The sequence below is a fragment of the Vipera ursinii genome, assembly GCF_947247035.1.
Source record: "Vipera ursinii genome assembly, chromosome: 2".
NCBI classification, from domain to species: Eukaryota; Metazoa; Chordata; class Lepidosauria; order Squamata; family Viperidae; genus Vipera; species Vipera ursinii.
The window spans coordinates 207871748-207892918 of NC_139513.1; the positions used below are offsets into that span (position 1 = coordinate 207871748).

A 21171-nucleotide genomic window follows, 5' to 3' on the forward strand; every position below is an offset into this window, starting at 1 on the left:
AAGGGTGCCTATGGGGGCCTGGGCAGGAGTGGGACAGATCTGAGGGTCTCTGGCAGAAGGAGGGTCTCTGGGCCGGGGCCAAGGCAGTGGGGGCCATTCCCTCACTGTTTCCAGGATGGCTTCACGGGCCGCATGAAACCACTTTGTGTGCCGGATCCGGCCCCCGGGCCTTGTGTTTGACATGTCTGGTCTATATTTTGATATCTCTCTCTCTCTCTCTCTTTTTAATAAAAAAAGGCTGCTATCGACAAGAGCTGTGCAGATTAATGTGTGAGCGTCTGAGACTTGGTACCTGGAAAGTACAGCTTGGCGTTCTCCAAGCCATGAAGGCTTTTTTCCAAGGGTAAGTTTTCTGTGGGTGCCGGAGCTGCTGCTTTTGTTCTTGTTTGTTCAGTCCCCCCCTCCCTCACCCCCCACAGTATCATGTAGAGATGGGAGAGATTCAAAATCATTTCCCCGAGCTTTGTGGATCTCATTGCCTCTTCTCCCTACTTGCTTCCCCTGACTGGCATGGGGAAACTGACATGTTTTAAGTAAAGAGCAATGTATGTGGGATTGAAATTTCAAGTTCCACAAGGCTCACCAAATAACTTTGACTGTGTAGCATCTTTGGTGTTTGCAACAGCCACATGGAAGGCCTCTGATGATTGCAACTGCCTCGGGTGGAATTTTAAGACAGTAAGGCCCTGGGCTCTTTGAAAAAAGAATGATGCTTATATTCTTCCATTTGATAGGTTATTATTGTTTGAAGCAGAACACTCTGACCCTGAGGCTTTGACAAGAATATTGTTGGAGACCTGTTCCTCCATCACTCACTCGCTAGGTAAATGTCTTTTACAGTCATGTGCTTTCTTTGCCCACTCGTTCTAAAGTTTAATGAGCAAAGGAGAGAGTGGTCTATTTCACGCTTTTCATGTTTCCTGACTCGCTCGTGGAAAGGTTATTTGCTTGATGCAAGTAGCATTTCCTGTATGACCAGATAAGATTTTAAAATTGCCCTGTTCTCGAACATTTATTGTTTGAAACTTAAATTTAACTAAATAGAATCTTCCAAAGATTCGTTGTGGCAGCCGACTGATCAAGCATTATTGACCAGCGTAGCAGGATTTATGTATATCCATATCGTGTCTTTAAGATGTTTTCTTATTTGGATGCTTTGCTCATTGGATAGATGTGAGAAAGTTTGGAATTTCATCATTCTGCTTCTTCACAACTTTCTAACAAAGAGAGAAAGATTGTCCCTGTCTTACCTATTGTCAGACGCACTAGATAGACCAGAGCCATGAAATTTAAGTATCCTGTAAGTTATTTTTTTTATTGAGAATGGCTAAATAACTCCACGTAATCCCAAAGGGTTCACATACTTTTTCTTGCAACTGTAATACCCTTTTTTGCTGTATTATGTAGGGAGTGGAAGGCTTTGAGAATTGAACCTACTAAATGTGTTATTTCTCCTTGGGGGTCCCTTCCTGGTCATGTTAAAGCAGACAATTGGTGTTGGATGATACTTATGATGGTTCTTAAACTTTGACCATGCCATCAGGGGTAAAGGGGTTCAGAAATGACATTGCAAGCAACATGTCAAAGTTCTTTTTAACTTTTATATTATTGTATTTTTATTGTTGTTAGCCGCCCTGAGTCCTTTGGGAGATAGGGCAGCATATAAGTCCCCAAAATAAATAAATAAATAAATAGCAGAATCTTGCAAATCTGATTTTGCAGTACCTCTTCCTCCTTATAGTTCAGGATCAGGAAGGTCTTTGTCTGAGACACTTCCAAACAAATCAAACATGTTACCTGGACACTCTAGGTTTAAAAATTGTTTTAATCTTGGCAGTGGAGCATGCATATCCCTGGTCATATTCCTTGCTCTCTACAATACAGGTAGTCCTTGACTTACAACAGTTCATTTAGTGACCATTCAAAGTTAACGACGCGCTGAAAAAAGTGACAACTGTTTTTCACACTTATGACCACTGCAGCGTCCCTAAGATCGCGTGGTCAAAATTCAGACGCTTGGCAACTGATTCATATTTATGACTGTTGCAGTAGCCTGCGGTCACGTGATCCCCTTTTGCAACCTTCTGACAAGCAGAGTCGGTGGGGATGTCATTTTCACTTAACAACTGTGGCAAGAAAGGTTGTAAAATGGGGCAAAATTCCCTTAACTGTCTTGCTTAGCAACAGAAAGTTTGGGCTCAATTGTGGTCGTTATGTCGAGGATTACTTTGTATATGTAGGGAGGTCAGCCCACAAAGGCCAAGAGCTATTTGTCCATGACACAGTATGAAGAGGTAGCTTGATATGATTTAAAGTTCTGTCCATATAGCATTTGATACTGCTAAGACAATATTTTTATTAAAAAAGAAAGAAACTTTAATGATGCAGAGGACTGTATGTACCTGCTATCCTCTTTTTTTTATATTAGGACACAGATTTGATAATTTGAGAACCCAGGGCTTCATGCAGCCTACAAAAAGCTAGGGTGAAGCCCTTAGGGATTGCAAACGCAATACTAATTTATCATTATTAATCTGAAAAAACAAGAGAATTATTGAGAGCAGACGAAGAAGTAAATTACATGACTTATGTTTACCTTAAATCATATTACCTGTAAACTATAAGTTATGTCAAAGTTCGTTTTTGTCTTAGCTAGCATCAATTACTCTTTGGTGGAGAGTTCCCAAAACATTATGAAAACACACAGAATAACTTAGACCAGAAGTATCATCTACATTACTATTAACTTTATGTGGATAATGTATAAGCCAGTCATTGGAAATCATCTGGACATGCAACTGTTACTTACCTTTGCAAGTTCATTTCCATCCAAAATCCATTTATTTGTCATTGTTCAAATAACATTATTTGAAGAATAATTCAACAATATTATTTAATAATAATGCAATCAATTATTATTAAATATATGATAGAATTGAGGTTAGGAGAAATTAAAAATTGAGATATTGTATGCCTCTCTCAAGTTATATAAATTCTTGTTAGTATTTCTGGCATAAAACTGTGTTGTTATACACATAATTTCTATTTACCATTTTAAATGTAAATCTTATTCCATTAGAGAATAAAAGTTACACTTCCATAAGAACTGAAGCTTTATCAGTAATAGAGGTCCTGCTCACTAAACTTGAAGGTAAGAATTACAGTTCTGAAAATTAAGATTATTCCTTAAATCAAAAGGCTGAATGCTGGAGGACAGGATTGTATCCCATTTTGTTTTAAAGAACAATTTTGGCCAATCCGATTCCTGTTTTGTAACTTAAGATGCAAATCAGTTGCTTGGCATAATCACGCTTGTTTTTATTTTCTTTTGCAACTATTTTTTTTTAAAAAAGATTTGATATTCTGAAAAGCATATGTTTTGCATATTTGAGATGAGGCCAAGTTAGAAAATTTAATTAATAGGAGAGTTTCAATAGGGAAGAAACATAGCATTGTACTTTGAAAAAGAAATTCAGGACATAGAAAATTTGCCATTATCCTTAGTTGTATCTAGAACACCACAGATACATTTGCAATAAAAAAAACATAGAAATTAATTTGAAAGACAATAGACTATGCCACGTGGCAAAATTGGTTCAGCTTGCCCACTGCTTTAAGATCTAGATGAACTTTGCATTTTTAAAAATAGCAAACATTTCAAGAATCGATCATTAAAGTAATACTTTGAATAGTGCCAAAAATGATCAAATCTATTAACAGTTATAAATGTAATGGATTTCTACATTTTGGATGAGGCATTATTAGCCCTAATTCTAATTCTAATCCTGAATGGGATTCTCTGGTCATTAATTTGTTTTGAGCTCAGTCAGGCATGCTGCCCTAACTTTTAGATGGGGGCTTGGGCATAACCCAGGTTATTGTGTAACCTGATTCTAAGGCTGTGGTTCAAAAGTAGGGATATATATACACAGTGGAAAATAAGTTTTCTCTTGAAACAAAAGTTGATCGTGTTTCATAAATTTGAGTCAAACTATTTTGGATTAACTGCAGTTTGGCAGAAACAAGTTCCAGAACAAAAAACAACTGACTGAGATCTAAGCATAGCAATAGCAATAGCATTTAGGCTTATACACTGCTTCACAGTGCTTTACAGCCCTCTCTAAGCGGTTTACAGAATTAGCATATTGCCATCAACAATCTGGGTCCTCATTTTACCGACTTTGGAAGGATGGAAAGCTGAATCAACCATGAGCCTGTGAGAATCGAACTGCTGGCAGTTGGCAGAATTAGCCTGCAATACTGCATTCTAACCACTGTGCCACCCGGCTCTTATAAATATTTTACACATCTCTATTCAAATGCTGTATGGAACTTAAGTCATCTAAGGAGAGAATGGTTTTGATTCATTGAGAAAAAGAAGAGTAAATATTAAAGGAGTATTTTCTTTGTGCCTCAACATTCTTGTAACAGTTTATTTCACATAGATTTTTTTAATGCCTATAATTAGGAAAAGAACACGACTCTTAAGATTTAATTATTGAATGTATATTTTAATATAAGTGGGTTTGAATGAATATTTCAATGCAAGTTTGTTTTCCATTACATCCTTTACATCCAAAATTCTTATTGATTCCATGTACTCTAAATGGATAAAATATTAACACAAATTTTAAATTATTGTAGTTTTTATTTCAATTTGTAATTCTACAAAATAGCCGAAGTTGTCCTTCAACGGGTGATCAAACATTAAAAAAATTATATGCTGTTATTTTCATCACTATTAAGCAGAGCAATGTTGCATTATTCTAGCTGGGGCTTTAATCACTAGTCTAATCAATTAATTAATTGTTGTTAATTAATTGAAGTGTTAATACCACTTTATAATGCCTTGGTAAGGCCACACTTGGAATATTGCATCAGTTTTGGTCACCGTGATGTAAAAAAGATGTTGAGAGTCTAGAAAGGGTACAGAGAAGGGCAACAAAGATGATTGGGGGACTGGAGGCCAAAACATATAAGGAACGGCTGCCGGAATTGGGTATGTGTAGTTTAACGAAGAGAAGGACGAGGGGTGACATGATAGCAGTGTTCCAATATCTCAGGGACTGCCACAAAGAAGTGGGGGTCCACCTATTCTTCAAAGTGCCCAAAGGCAGGACAAGAAGCAACAGATGGAATCTAATCAAGGAGAGAAGCAACCTAGAACTAAGGAGAAATTCCCTGATAGCGAGAACAATTAACCAGTGGAACAACCTGCCTCCAGAAGCTGTGAATGCTCCAACACTGGAAGTTTTTAAGAAGAGACTGGACAGCCATTTGTCTGAAATGGTATAAGGTTTCCTGCCTGAGCGGGGGATTGGACTAGATGACCTCCAAGGTCCCTTCCAACTTATTATCAATTGAAATTTGATGGGGGGAACGCTTAGGTCAACTGTCTTTTCACCATTTATCAAGTGATATGAGTATGTTAGTGATTAAAATTGTATTTTAATTATTAAAATCCATTCTAAGAGCTGTTAGCTGAAAATGCAATCGGAAAGGTGGATGACGATATCCCTTCTTTTCCTTTTTCTTGTGTAGAATCCAAACAGTGGGAAAGCCTGAGCACTGCAAGTAGAGAAGTCCTCATTGGCTCTTTAACAGCATTGACTTTGGACAGTAGGCCTGAACTACAAGAAAAAGCATCTTTATTAAAGAAAACTTTAGAAAATCTTGATTGAATTGGATACCAATCAAGTTCCATGTGAAACAAAGCAAGCAAGCAAGCAAAAAAAAAAGTGCAATGAGCTCCGAATTACATAGAGGAAAAGTAAAGATGGTTTTTGTAGCATGCGTAAATTCCCTGGCTGAAATAAAGAACACCTTGATTCTTTTCCCCATTATTTCCTTTTTTTCTTAAAAGCAACAATAACAACCTACGAAGCAGTTTACGTACTTAAAATGCAAGCCTTGAAAGTATTAAGCAAAAAATACCCAAGCTACGTAAGGATATTTTTTGAAATTCTCCGCTTGCGAAAAAGCACCTTGTTTGTGAGTTAGATTTGGGGAAATCTTTACTTTACACAACAATGGCCCTTATTGTATACATCTAATGAATGAAAACCATTGCAAAAACACCAGAGAGCAAACTTTTTGTGGATTTCATGTGGGCTAACTCAGTATTATGTCATGATGGCAGTGTTATCATTGGTATCATTACTAATAATAGTACAAAAAAGAAAATTTTGCCCAAAATATTAGAGGGCAGCAAAGAGTTAAGAGTTTTGTATATATTTTTATTGCAGCTAGTGAGTACCTGGATTTTTATTATCCCAAACCTTGTAGCCCTATCAAAACCTTAAAGCATGGGTGTCTAACCTTTTAGCGTTGAAATTGTTTTGGGCTGCATATAAAATATAGTTCATGTATAAAAATAACAAACTTCCTTTGAAAGTTTAAGACCTTGTGGGCCGCAATATTAGCTATGCGGGGCTGCATATGGCCCGTGGGCCGTGGGTGGGATATGCCTCCCTTAAAGGGTCCCAGCCTCTGTTTTGGGAATGCCACTAGTAAGTGATGGTTGTTTTGGACCATAAATATCACTTCATCTCATATAAACAGTCTATAAGATTTGGGGGAAAAACCTATGCCTTCCCACATTAAAAGATGTGACTTCTGGATAGAAATGCACACAAGAAAGCACTTTAATTGTCTGGATATAAGGGTGAATAGAGCAGTTAGGTTTGTAAGACCTTACATAAAGGTATGTTTTTAAAGAATTTTCTACATTTTCCAAGGAAGAATTCATAGTTGAATTAACCCTCTCACAACAATAACCACTTACTTATTTGGGGAAATATTGTTAAATAAAATAATATTGTGCTGCTAAAACATTATTAGCCTCACTCCCAGCATTTGCATCTTCTTTCTAGAAGGTACTTTTGATTTTTGCTGTATGTTTTGACATTGCATGCATCAGAGTAAAAATGTTGTCAACTCTGTTCTTGCAATTGTCTAAAAAACCAGCATTTGCTCCAGTTTTAATAAAGGTTTCTTAGTGAAATTGGATAACATCACAATCGGTTTTCTGCAAGGTTTGTAGAGTTATATTAAACAGATAAGAGAAAGTATTATGTAAGATTCAATATATTACTGATAGATTTTTCATGCTAAATAAATTGTGGGCTTTGAAGATCTAGATGTAGGACGTCTTGATTTCTATATGAAATTCTTACATGTAAGAATTTTGGAACATACAAAGTTGACCTCTGAAGTAAACTATATACTTGGGGGGCTACTCCTGTAGTATTTGAGATTAGGCCAGACCATCAGTGAGTTTTGAAGCTACCCAGAAACCGTCAGATGGGTTAGTTCAGGGGTCCCCAACTCCTGGTCCATGGACTACCACTGGGCCACAGCATGCCAGCAACCAAGCCACACAAACGAGCAAAGCCCTATGTGTGGAATGCAGGCAACATGCAAAACCACTCCCCCTCCAGTCTGTGGGAACCGGTCCCTGGTGCTCAAAATTTGGGGGCCGGTGGGTTAGTTTATTCACCAATATTTTGGGATTTTTAAAATTCTCAAAATTGTTATCTATATACATCTTGACTGTTGCATTAACAATTATTATACAGATCTAAGAGCTGACACAATCACTGCAACTTCATAATTGCCTTAGATTTGCATCCTAATACCCCATATCCAAGCTTGGAATGATTTTTCCAGTAAAAATTGAGAAATTCTTAACTTTTCTGAGGGAGTGCTTTTGTGCTGTATGATTATACTATAGATGCAAATGAACAAGGTGTATGTTCTGAGTAGAATTAGCGAAACTTGTGATTCTCAGACATGAAGGCCTCTCAGTCCCCGACAGGTTTGCTTTCTCTGGAGTTGAAATAGGGAATGCTGCTGTGTCCCACCTTTCTTCTTTGCCAGCTGTGGTTGGGGGTGGTTACCTTCCATCTTCAAAAATCCAGTAGGTTCCAGGAAAAGGAATCTGGAGATTGTTGCATGCTGCTGCCCAGACATTCAAAAGCATAAATAACTCTCTTCTCATATTCATGTTACCTCAAGAGGGACAGTGGGATCCCATTCTTGATGTCCCGTCATGTTTTTAGAGCTGCTGGAATACGTTAAGAATTTGAAATAAGCAAAAGAAATTGTTTATGTCATTGGACTGCCTTTTTTTTTTAAAAAATAGCCTTCTCTAATACCTGTAATTAAAAACTGGTAAAGTACCATAAACTGGTTTAAAAGAATTTGATGTGTCATAGAAGGCAGCTTCCTACTGACTGCCGGGCAGAACCATAATAATAACACTGAATGTAGTAGGTACAAGATCTGTGATTCTGTTGTTCAGCAGCACCTTTTTTTTTGTACTAAGCAGGAATGTCAATTGTTGCCTTTTTTCCTTGAGTGTTTTATAGAAGCCATGACCATTGTAAAAGTGCTAAGTCTCTAGACTTTTCAAGCAAGAACTTCAGTATTGAGAAGTGTAAAATCCAAGTTTGCAGCAAATGCTGTGCCAGACGTTTCCAAGTGAAAATGTTGTGTACTTTATGCTGAAGACCTGGGGGGCGGGGGGGGGGGGAGAAATTTGCTGAAAGTATAATTTTAAATAGTTTTGAGATTTGTTTTCCCTCTTCCAAATTTATTAACAAAAAAGGCGCCTCTCTGAGAAACCACAACTTATTTTATTTAGAGGCTAGGTACTTGTCCCTTGTTAAATTTGTGAACTTGAAAAGGAAAAAATGGCCTTTGGAGTTTCCTCTGAAAACAATTGCACTATAAAACACTATTGCCCAAATACAGGCATCTGTGCTGTTATATAATGCTGCTTTGTATACCTGGATTAAAGTGTGAAAAGTTGACACTATAATACCCCTGCTGACTTTACAAAACTGTTTTATGTTGAAAGATTTCTAATGTCGCAAGATCTTCATTAAATTCAGTGCATTGAATTTTTGTATCTGGATGTTGAGTATGTACATGAATTGACTAAAAACTTTTTCCTGGATAAGGAGAAACATTAAATAAAAAAAGGAACATGAGCGTTCTTGGAATAATTGGTGATTCTGTTGCTAGAAAGAGCCTACAGTGTGGATTATCTCTACTTTGCTGAACTGTTCCTCTTACGTCGGGGTTTCCATTTTGAGGATTATGTGGTGTCTCTTCATGTTCTTTACAGCCCGGTTCCTGCCAGTCCAATTATCCCTTGATTTCTTTCTTGTGAATGCCAAAGGCTGTATTAATTCTTGCTTGCATTTAAAATATTTTTAATTCCACATAGGTAGTTCATGAGAAGGGACACGGTGGCTCAGTGGGTTAGGACGCTGAGCTTGTCAATCAGAAAGTCAGCAGTTTGGCGGGTCGAATCCCGAGCTCCTGTTACTCGTCCCAGCTTCTGCCAACCTAGCAGTTCGAAAGCACGTAAAAATGCAGGTAGAAAAATAGGGACCACTACGGTGGGAAGGTAACAGCATTCCGTGCGCCTTTGGCGTCTAGTCATGCCGGCTACATGACCACGGCTCTTCGGCTTTGAAACTGAGATGAGCACCGGCCCCTAGAGTTGGAAACGACTATCACACATGTGCAGGGGAACCTTTACCTTTAGTTCATGAGAAGGGTTGATTTTGGAATCATAGAATCAGAGGATTGAAAGGCAGCTTGTCTTAATTCCCTGCCCAAGGCAGGAGTTCTTATGCCATCCTGGACAAATGTTAGTCCATTTTTTTCTTTAAAACTTTGTGTTGGAGTATCCACGGTTCAGGGAGGCAAGCTGTTCCATTAATTCAGGGGTGTCAAACTGGCGGCCCATGGGCTGGATGCATCACACGCAGGCCATGCCCATCCCAGCTCCGCAAAGGCAAACGTCACATGTCACGATACATCACGTGACACAACCAAGTTTGACACCCATGCATTAATTGTTCTGTCAGGAAATTCCTCCTTAGTTCCATGTTGGATTTTCCTCTGACAAACTTCCAGCCATTGCTGCTTGTCCTACCTCAGGTAGGAGTTGAACATGAGTCGATTACATGTGAACAATCAAGGCAAAAACCTAACTCCTTTGAGAAGTCCATAATGCTGGAAAACCTATTTGTGAAGGTTTCCCCAATGCAAACTAATGTTATCATTGGGTATTTTAAAAAATGGCTTTATACGATTTTAAGTTGTTTTGTAGTCTAAAGCGTTATCTGTAATAACTTTTTAAAAGAAGCTGATGGGTTTGACTCCATTCTCTCAAGTGAGGACCAGGGCAAGGTGGCAGTGTAAAACTGAAAAATAATTTTATCCTCAAAACTTTTAATTAAGTGTTAATATAGTGGCTGCTATGAACAGAATTAGAGTTCCATTTAATTCACCTAATAAAAGATTAGATGCATCATTACTCCAGGTAAATGTACCAGAATCCACAAATTCCTAAAAGGTCCCTGTTATAGACTAAAAATATGCTGAACCTGAGATCATGCTAACCAGTTTTAGACCAGCATGTTACACATATTTAAGCCATGTATACTACTTAATATCTAAATTTGGATTGAATAAACCATAACACAAGTTATGCATATCGACTCAGCCAATATGAAAGGCAGGATTTGCTACATTAGTCAAAGGTGATAAACTGTCCCACCATTTAATGCCAATTCTTGGTAAGTCATTAAGGCTACATAAAATTGGTGACTTTTTTTTCCTTCTCCAAAAGGGCAGGTCAAAAGAAAGGTGGCCTGCTTCACAGGCACTGGCCACTCAAACTGCCCATATAAAACTTAAGATATGAGCAGTTAAACATTTTTTAGTCTTAAATAGGGAATCTTGTCTTTTCTGCTGGTAATTGTGAGAGTGGATCAGATCCTCACAAAACGGCTGTGAGGATAATCGGTCTGACATGAAACATGTTTCAAATGAAGATGCAGCTCCTCACTCTCTTGCCTTCCTGGCATGCAATGCACTTCGGCCTCATTCATTTATTCATTCACATGGGCAAAAGTTACAGTTAAAGCAGCCTTCCCTTCAGCCATTTCCTGCTTTCCAAAAAGACCATTTTTCTATTAGTTTGGGGCCTCCAACTCTTGAGATAATAATTAAAAAGGTTTCAGGTAAAGCACTAAAGCAGCTTGCTCACATAGCAATCTACTTTTAGGTTCCTCTAGTAAATAAAAGGGACGCAGTGGCTCAGTGGGTTAGGATGCTGAGCTTGTCGATCAGAAGGTCGGCAGTTTGGCGGGTTGAATCCCGAGTGCCGCGTAGCAGAGCGAGCACCTGTTACTCGTCCCAGCTTCTGCCAACCTAGCAGTTCGAAAGCAGGTAAAAATGCAAGTAGAAAAATAGGGACCACTACGGTGGGAAGGTAACAGCGTTCTGTGTGCCTTTGGCGTCTAATCATGCCGGCCACATGACCACGGAGACGTCCTCGGACAAGCGCTGGCTCTTCGGCTTTGAAACGGAGATGAGCACCGGCCCCTAGAGTCAGAAACGACTAGCACGCATGTGCAGGGGAACCTTTACCTTTTAGTAAATAAAACTAAGGAAACCCAACAGCAAATAAAGGCAGTATCTGAGAGGATTTTATTACTAATACAAATATATAACGACAGATTTTGCTGCTATACAAAATCACACATTTAAATTTAAAACGAGCACAGAGCTTGGAGTCAGACAATGTTACCTACCAGTACACGATTTTATAGTCTTCTGATTATGTATTATTTATTTTTATATGGTTTATACTTACTGGCCAGTAAGTAGTTTGCTTTATGGAAACTGGTAGCTTTTATGGGGTGTGATTTTTTTTCTTAAACAAATGCAAGCTTTTTTGTAATGAGGGGGGAAAAATAGAAGAGATATTTACAAGTCTTTAAAATATTTCTAATCTAAATTAAGAAAAAGAGCAACATGGATTAACCCTTCTGTACCCCAAGCTGATAAATGCAGATAATCTCGGTACTCTATAGAGATATGGATTATTGCTATGCTAAGGAAGAGGCATTTCTATATTTTAATTGCATCCCGTTTTCTCTTTTAAAACATAGGCAAACTGCCAAGCTGCAAACATTTTTCAAATATCCACTGGTATTTTCGCTCTCTTTTCTTTCTTGTTTAATTTATCACTTCTTTGTTGTGCAGCTCCACTCTGTCCATTCTGACCCTGTGTATATCGTGCCACAGTAGAAACACCATCCAAGAATTTGGTCTTGTACAATACATTTGCATTGTTGAACATACCATCCTTCAGTGAAACCACAATAAACTAGAAGAAAGAACAAAAAAACCATGTTAAACCTTTAAACTAGGCTTTCAGGTGAACATAGCATTTTCAAACTCTTGGATTTGGAGCAATAAAAAAAAACATTTTATCTGGGTACTAGATCGGAAGCAGATAAAAAAGTCAAAATATTATCAAAATGTTAATGTACAAATTTTATCCAGGCTGGGAACCGCCGTAGCATGTGAAAACAAACAAGATGCTTAAATAATGCATGTCTCATGCATGTATTTAAATTATTTGTGTCTATACTTGCAGAGTTTGAAACACTCTCAAAAATGTTATCTTTTTGAGCCCCTAATTAAAAAAAATTTTTTTTAATAGTTCACAACTCTGCCAGTATCCAAGGAGTATGCAACAGGAAGGTAATCTATTTTGGACAAAAAAAAGTCTCTTTAAGAAACATAACTAATTTTTTATTTAGGATATTGGAAATGAATACTTCACCTGCTGAAGTAAAATAGCCAGAATATAGCATGATACCAAGAGAAAGATACCTATGCCTCTATGTACCATGTAAGAGAATGCATTAAAAAAACAGGGACAGCAAAGTGTAACTGTGTAGATGGTCCTTGTTTAATAATTTGTTCAGAAACTGAACTTGTGATGACAATGAGTGGTACTTACAACTGGTTGTCAAGATTCTGCCCATCTCTGTACCCCCCCCGGGTCATGTGATGACAATTTGCAATCTTCCCTGCTGTCTTTCCAATAAGCTAAATCATTGGGGGTGGCAGGAATTTGGTCACATGAGGTTCTCACATAACTCGTGAGGTCCTTGCTTAATGATGGTAGGACTGTGTTGCTAAGCGGTGCAGACACGTGGCATCGTGTTTGTGACCACTGAAAATTCTGGTCCCAATTAGCGTCATTGAAGTCTACCTGTAGATGCTGACAAATGACCCACTAAATTAAAGGCAGAGACCCTTTCAAAAGAGGCACTCCCAGTGATTCCATGAATTACAACAATATGAAACTGGTTTGCTACTTTAGCACTTTTTTTTTTTTACTCTGCAGCCTAGTCTACAGGGTTGAGATTTCCTGATGGTCTCCCCATTCAAGTTCCAATTAGATTTGACCCCACAACTAAACTCTTGAGAAATAAAAATATAGTAAATTATAAGATGACTTATAGCAACTAAAATGAAATATGTCTTAGGCAAATTGTATCTTCACACGAAATGGACTCATTTTCTCCTCTATTGCTCATGTACTATATAGTACCGCAGTGGCAGACCTTCAGAGGCTGAGAATATAAAAAAATGCATTTGTCTTATATATGAATGACAACCTAGGTCTAGGAGAATGAGGTATTCAGTTCTGGAGCAAAGACATATGAGCCGTTTGCCTGTAAAACAGAGAATATTAATTCAGGAGGAAATGTTTGTCTGTGGTAAATAGAGAAAAAGAGAAGTTTCCAAAATTAGTGCAGAATATACTTTTGCTAAATTGTTGTTAACTTATTACCTGAGAGTGTCTGAAATGGGTCCGAAGCATTTGCCCAATATTCTGAGTATGAGAAAGGTCAAGGGCCGCATCCACTTCATCCAAGATGTAAATTGGAGCAGGTTTGAAGAGAAGCATGGCCAAAATTAAGGACAAAGCTACAAGGGATCTAAAATATATATATATATATTTAAATAAAAGAACCATACAAAAAAAATCCCATCAGAATGCTACCATCAAAGAAAATGTCTTGTTTTTTTTAATCAGTATAATTTCTTGAAAAAAAATACTTATAACGTTTTTAAGAATAATTCTTTTTACGTTATATCTATCAAGCTGGGCTCTTGATAAGAGTCTATTTTTTTAAATTTCTCCTTTGAGCTTTTGCCTCCCCTCTTTGTATGCAGAATAAATTTTATTTCATCTTAGTCTGAGTGTACGTACAGTATAACCCTGGTGACATTCGCAGTTTCTTTGTCATTGTAACACAAAAGGTGTAGGAAAACATTTTTTTAAAATGTTCAAATTTACAGAGTATGAGGCACAGTTTCAAGTTGGAATTCATATTGTGGATAAATGTATGTTCTTCCAGGAATAAACATTAGACTTAAAACATCTGTCAAAAACCTGGCTATTTGAGTTAGCCGGCCTGGACTGAGGGGTTTTAAGGTTTTAAATTTTAAAGTCTTTTGGGTGTATTAATTTAATTTTATTTTAATTTGTACATTGCACTGTTTTAATTTGCCCTGTAAACCGCCCTGAGTCCCTCGGGAAAAGGGCGGTATATAAATCGAATTAAAAAAAAACCAGCAAGTTCCACAGTGTAGCTAAAGACAGAAAATTTTCCAATTTATTTCTTTTACTTCATTTACATGTCATTCAATCCTGAAGACCTTCGACCAATAATATATTATGGTTCAGGTACCCAGTATATGCTTCGAAGTAACCCTCCTCCAAACACTTTAGTTCTTTCTCTGGACATAGGCATTTTATATTTGTGGCATTCAAACTACCCATGATCTTTCTACACTTTTGGAGAAATGCTACAAGAATTAAAAAGAAAATCTTCAAGCCCAAGTTGTCTTACTTTGTTTGCGCTTCAAAAAAACCGTACTAACCTTTGGCCTCCACTTAATTCAGTTAAATTCTCCTTCCAAGTGTTCCCCAGGGCAACTTTAAACTCCAACCCGTCAAGGACTGTCTGCCCTTCAGGAGGCGACAGCATAGCATTGGCCCCTGGCAGAAGTGTGGAGAAAATGGATCCAAAGTCTTCATTTACCTAGTAAATTGAACAATTCTGTCATTAGATAAATTAATTTGCATCCAAGGTATATCATGGAATCTGCCCCGATTCAAAATGTAGCCAATTTTAGCCTAGCAACATTATGTGAATTAATTTCTGATTCCCAAATAGGCCTAAATATGCTCCAGGGAATTCTTAAATTATTCCTCCGAGTTGGATTTGTGTGTATTTAGGAGTTGAGACGGCCAGATCCTGAAGCTAAAACTCAAATACTTTGGCCACCTAATGAGAAGTAAGGACTCACTGGAGAAGAGCCTAATGCTGGGAAAGATTGAGGGCAAGAGAAGAAAGGGACGACAGAGAATGAGGTGGCTGGATGGAGTCACTGAAGCAGTAGGCGTGAGCCTAAATGGACTCCAGAAGATGGTAGAGGACAGGAAGGCCTGAAGGAATGTTGTCCATGGGGTTGCGATGGGTCGGACACGACTTCGCAACTAACAACAACAAAGGAGGAGTTGAACCCTCTAGCAGAGATGTTCAATTTGAGTTCATGTGAATGATCCCTACAGCCATTCCAAAAGTGACGTCCCCCTTATGAAAAACTTGGAGAATAAATATTTTAACTGTACCTAGTTTTAACTAAAATGAAATCACATCTAATTTTGGTCTTGATCTCTCCGACGTTTTGAAATGCAGTTCCAGCACATCAATGGTTAGTCAGAATGAGGCCACTAGCCACCCAAATGTACATTCCTGCATTAGTAGGCACCATGTAATACAATTAAGGAATTCGGTAAATGATGATCCCTTGTTCACTCACATTTCTTTGACTGGACCTTTAAGCATGGTAGGTGGGATGATAATTATCAGTGGTACATCCTAATTAATTCCTTAAAGAACGCAATAAAGTATGATCTTGAATCTGTTGTAAAATCTTTGGCTAGGAAGCATAGAGACTTACTTTTTTCCATGCAATATTTAAAGCTTCGTTTTTCTTTTGGTCAAGCTCCGTAATTGTTGCAAGAATTTTAGATTTATCATTCTCAACAATTCTCTTCTTCTTCATCAAGTCATTGTACTGCACAAGAAAAGGGCATCAGGATTAGGCACAGAATAGCCAGGCTCAATGCTGTGTAAGGAACTGTTTTTGACTAATCTAGGAAAAAAGATCTGTCAGTCTTTCTTGACATCCCTGTTACCTAATCAGAGAACACCTTTCTTTGTAAATGCCTATCCAGCTACCACTGATTTATTATTTGAGCTGAGATTAATTCGATGTAATTTCATCAGTTCATTCTGAGACCAGGCTTCTTATTTTATATATAGAACTGAGGTTTTGCATAAGCATTCACTGACAGGATTACTGATGAATGCCTATTCTTCTGTTAAGAAATTTCAAGAGGTTTCAAACTAAAAAAAGTGATTTTTGCTGAAATTGCCCAGACGGTACTTTCTGGCTTCTTCAGCAACCATGTAACGATGAATTGCACGTGCAAAGACTACTTAGGTTGCCAAATGAACAAAAACCATGTTAACTTTCACATTATTGAGAGCAATGTCAGAAACGATGCACAAATCCTCTCCAACATGGTAACTCTCCAAATATCTATGACATCTACTGTATGCCATTTCGGGGTGTGTGTGTGTGTGTGTGTGGAACTAGTTGCCCAAATCTGGAGAACGCTACATTGAAAAGAACGTGGGTTTACGGCAGCACAAAAGGCGTAAGGTGGGGCATGAAATAAGAGCAACTCAACTCTTTCTTCAGCTTCTGAAAGCATATTCATGGCTCTCATGTTGACATTCCTCCCCAGCTTCTCCTTCTTCTCCTGCAGTTTCTGAAGCCTCTGGCCAGCTTCCTTTGGATTATTGGTTTTGAAATCATAAGCCGTGTTTGGCTGGCCAAAAAGATGCTTCTCTGAAGATATCCATTCATAGTCTGTAAGCATTTTAGCTACCTGCCAATACACATAAAGGAACAAGCAGTAAGGCATTTGCAAATGCAAATCAGTGCACAAATCAACTGCCATGTTATCAGCATGGAACCCTATGGATTGCAGGGTGGAGCACACCAATCAAGGCTCCGCATCATTGTCTACTACTATTCCTGCTGCAACTTTCTTGGGAGCTGAAATAATTAAAAAGAAACTGGATTTTGCCTTCCTTTCTCCATTTGCCTGTTTTGAAGAAAATATCATTCTGCATCATGCTAATAGGAGCAATGTCAGTTGTGCCGTAAAACCAGATGCTCTTGAAACAAGCCATTCTGAATGTTCCAGCCACCAAATCAGCCAGAAGCTCCAGACCTCACCTTAAAGCAGGGGTCTTCAAACGTGGCCCTTTTATGACCGGTGGACTTCAACTCCCAGAATTCCTCCGCCAGCATGCCTGGCTGAGGAATTCTGGGATTTGAAGTCCACCAGTCATAAAAGGGCCACGTTTGAAGACCCCTGCCTTAAAGCATACATACCGAGACCCACTGAAACAGCCCATTTGGAGGTTAACAACATCCCATGCAATATTTTGTGCACATCTAGGTAACAACATCTTTCCAAGGTAATAAAGATGCAATTCCTCAGACTCGGTTTGTGTTTGGGATTTTAAATGGAGCGTTCGCTGATTTGGCTACACAATTACAGGTATTTCCCAGTCAGGTAACCACATGAAGGTACAAACAATTTCAAGTCAAGAAATACACTTTGGCGGTTGAGAACAATACAAGGAAGTCCATTCTGGTGTGGGAGGTGTTTAAATCTAACTATAATGAAATTGAACACAATTAATATAAAATTTCTCCTCATGTATGAAAAAAAAATATTCCCTTCAGTCATAATTTAAAAATTGCACCGTAATAGGGTGGAAACTATTGCAAGAGTCTCAGTGGCCAAAGCCAAGACTGTGAGGAACAACAATGTATACCTTGTTTTATACTGTAGTTTTGGGATATGCTTTGAACTATTTGAGGCAGATTTCTACTGACATGAAATATTAACATTAGAAATGGTAATTGTTGGTAGAGAAATAGATGTAACATTAACTTACCTTTGCTGAAGCATCCAAAGCCTCCCGCTTGTGTTTACTGATGTTGTGTTCTAGCTCTTTAATTTTAAGCTGCGATTCATTATTCTGCTCTTTATATTTTACAGCCTCTGCAGATTTGTCTTTAATTGCTTTATCCTGCGCTAGCACCATTGCTTTTTGCTTTGCCAGTTCTTCTTGTGCTTTCTTCACAGATTCCTGGAGAGCAGATAATAACAAAAATCTCTCCAGTCGTATTACTATTAAACTAAAGAATAGGTCAATAAGTTTAAAAAGCAGTGGTGGCCCAGCGGCTAGAATACAGTACTGCAGGCCAAATCTGCCAACTGCCAGCAGTTCAATTCTGAATGTCTCAAGGTTGACTCAGCCTTCCATCCTTCCGAGGTGGATAAAATGCCAGCAACTGAGCCGCATAAACAAGCAAAGCCCCATCCACGGGATGCAGGCAGCACACAAAACCACGCACCCTCCAGTCCACGGAAAAAACCTCTGCCCATGGAACCAGTCCCTGGTGCCCTAAAGGTTGGAGACCTCTGCTGTAAACCGTTTAGAGAGGGCTGTAAAGTACTGTGAAAGCGGTATACAAGTCTAAGTGCTGTTGCTATTGCTAAAAGACTGCAAGAAATTGGATTAGCTAGTTGGAGCTTCTGTGGTAGGCCCGTTTAGAGGACAAGACCTGGCACTCTAGTTGTATACTCAGTGCCATATATAAAATATAGACCAATTTCTAATAAGTACAGTAAGATGAGTCCTTCGGGAGAAGGGCAGTATAGAAATTAAATTATTATTATTATTATTATTATTATTATTATTATTATTATTATTATTATTATTATTATTATTATTATTATTTGCCAACAGGATACCTAGGCCACAATGACCTGTTCACCGTGAAAGACTAGAAGCATTTAATATCCTAAAAACTCCCCCCCCCCAAAAAAAAGTTGCAAATGCTAGCTAGGTAAGACATATTTGGTTAAGAGCCAGTTTGGACTCCAGGTTAAGGCATCAGGCTAGAAATCTAGAGATATGAATTCTAAACCCGCTTTAGGCATGAAAACTGACCGACCGATCTTGGGCCAGTCATCCTCTCTCAGTCCAATCCACCTCACGGGGCTGAGTGCGCGATAAAAGGTGAGACAAAAATAAATATATCCAGTGTTTATTTTAACAGTTCAGAATAAGACTAACCTTGTTGTTTGCTACCTCAGCTGATATGGTCTCAATTTGTTCTTGGATTGACTTAATAGCTTCATTCACAGCCTCCATCTGTTGGTCAAAGGAGGCTGCTTCCTGTTTTAGCTCTTGAAGCTCCAAAGCAAGTGCTTCGACCTCCTAAAAAATTAAAATGCAGATATTAACATTGTAATCTTATTCACGCTAACATGAGAGTGAGTCCTACCGAGTACAACGGGATGTCTGAATTAGCGTTTAAAGGTTAGAGCTGCATACATAGTATTTATTCAAGCTAATTGTATGGTGTGGTATAAATTTGGATCTCAGAGAGAAATCCCATTTTGTTACATTAATGCAGGAATTCACTTGTAGCTTCTGTTTCTTCTCCTGTTGCTTCAGGAGGATTCTTCCTATTTCATATCAGGACCACGTCACAAACGAGAAAATTCCACAAAGGAATCTTTCCCAAAGACTCTCTGAGATAGTGACAGAACGAAGAATGTCCTTTGCTGGACATGTGCTCCGCATCAGTGAGCAACATCCAGTAAAGACCGCAATCAATTGGATACCACCAGATGGTTGGAGAAAAAGAGGAAGGCCCCCCCAAAAAAAACCTGGCACCAAACATGTCAGGAAGATCTGAAAGACATCAACCTTAAATGGAAGGATGCAGAGACTGTAGCTGTAGATCGAAAACTGTGGAATATGTTTGTAGCCCAATGTGCTTAGTAGAGATCATCATCAACCTCCTCCTCACTACAACAACCACATTAATACATAATCTGCATATGGAATCTTTTTTACAAGAAGGCATGTGAAGCTTAATTTTTAAGATAAACTTTCTCATGTGAGGTACTGTATAAATCCATTGTTGGTCAGCGTAATGCCCGAATTAAATACAGATTGTAAATTATGTGCAAGACAGAACAAGCTGATATCAAGGGCCCCCAACAAACCTCTAAGAAATCTCAAGCTTCCCTTGGCCATAAATAACATCACCAGTTCAAAACAAGAGAAGAAAAGCCAGTTTCTTAAATTCGGCTTATACACAGAAACCCAACTCATACGCAGACATGCATCCTAGAACTCTTCCAAGCGAGTTAAAAAGTTGTTGTTGTTAGCTGCGACCCAACTCATACGTAGATATGCATCCTAGCACTCTTCCAAGCGAGTTAAAAAGTTGTTGTTGTTGTTAGCTGCGAAGTCGTGTCCGACCCATCGCGACCCCATGGACAATGTTCCTCCAGGCCTTCCGGTCCTCTACCATCTTCTGGAGTCCATTTAGGCTCATGTCTACTGCTTCAGTGACTCCATCCAGCCACCTCATTCTCTTTCGTCCCCTTCTTCTATTGCCCTTCATCTTTCCCAGCACTAGGCTCTTCTCCAGTGAGTCCTTCCTTCTCATTAGAGGGCCAAAGTATCTGAGTTTCAACTTCAGAATCTGGCCTTCTAAAGAGCAGTCAACGTTGATCTCCTCTAGGACTGACCGGTTTGATCGTCTTGCAGTGCAAGGGACTCGCAGGAGTCTTCTCCAGCACCGTAGTTAAAAGGCCTCAATTCTTTGGCGCTCAGCCTTTCTTATGGTCCAACTTTCACAGCCATACATTGCAACTGGGAAGACCATAGCCTTGACTATACGCACTTTTGTTGGCAGGGTGATGTCTCTGCTTTTTAGTGTGCTGTCTAGATTTGCTATGGCTTTCCTCCCCAGGAGCAAGCGTCTTTTAATTTCTTGGCTGAGTTCAGAGTACAAAGGTTAATTTTGAGAACACCACAGACTTGGTTCATGAATTATCACTTCGCAGTTCTGATGTTTCCCAACTGATTTTCTTTACCAGTTATAAAAATCTGTTATCTCTGAGTTGAACAAGGCCGAGCTAAAGGTTACCATTAATTATCATAATTAATTAAATGGACATTTAGAATTTTCTGTTTTCTATTCAGCCTAATGCTGTGAATTCTAACAAGATACGTGCTTGTGGGTTTTTCCTACTGCCCTAGCCATTCTTTAAGAATGGCTGCAAGAAGGCATTAGAAGCCCTCATCTCTAATTTTTTTT

At 38.6% G+C, this 21171-nt stretch overlaps 2 protein-coding genes across 3 annotated transcripts in view; one reads left to right on the forward strand and one right to left on the reverse strand.

Annotated features, from left to right (window-relative positions):
* Positions 1 to 8129, forward strand: part of ECPAS (Ecm29 proteasome adaptor and scaffold) — a 95722-nt gene extending 87593 nt beyond the window's left edge. For both annotated transcript variants that reach the window (XM_083353769.1, XM_083353770.1), the window contains 4 exons: positions 238 to 343; positions 735 to 823; positions 3080 to 3151; positions 5542 to 8129. In XM_083353769.1, coding sequence (XP_083209895.1) covers positions 238 to 343; positions 735 to 823; positions 3080 to 3151; positions 5542 to 5681 — 407 coding nt within the window. In that variant the 3' untranslated portion in view covers positions 5682 to 8129. The remainder of the gene's footprint in view (positions 1 to 237; positions 344 to 734; positions 824 to 3079; positions 3152 to 5541) is intronic.
* A 3741-nt stretch (positions 8130 to 11870) lies between these two features.
* Positions 11871 to 21171, reverse strand: part of SMC2 (structural maintenance of chromosomes 2) — a 33488-nt gene continuing 24187 nt past the window's right edge. Inside the window, exons 19-25 of the mRNA XM_083351240.1 lie at positions 19128 to 19271; positions 17940 to 18134; positions 16655 to 16855; positions 15859 to 15975; positions 14773 to 14933; positions 13676 to 13823; positions 11871 to 12193 (exon numbers count right to left, since the gene is read on the reverse strand). Coding sequence (XP_083207366.1) covers positions 12002 to 12193; positions 13676 to 13823; positions 14773 to 14933; positions 15859 to 15975; positions 16655 to 16855; positions 17940 to 18134; positions 19128 to 19271 — 1158 coding nt within the window. The 3' untranslated portion in view covers positions 11871 to 12001. The remainder of the gene's footprint in view (positions 12194 to 13675; positions 13824 to 14772; positions 14934 to 15858; positions 15976 to 16654; positions 16856 to 17939; positions 18135 to 19127; positions 19272 to 21171) is intronic.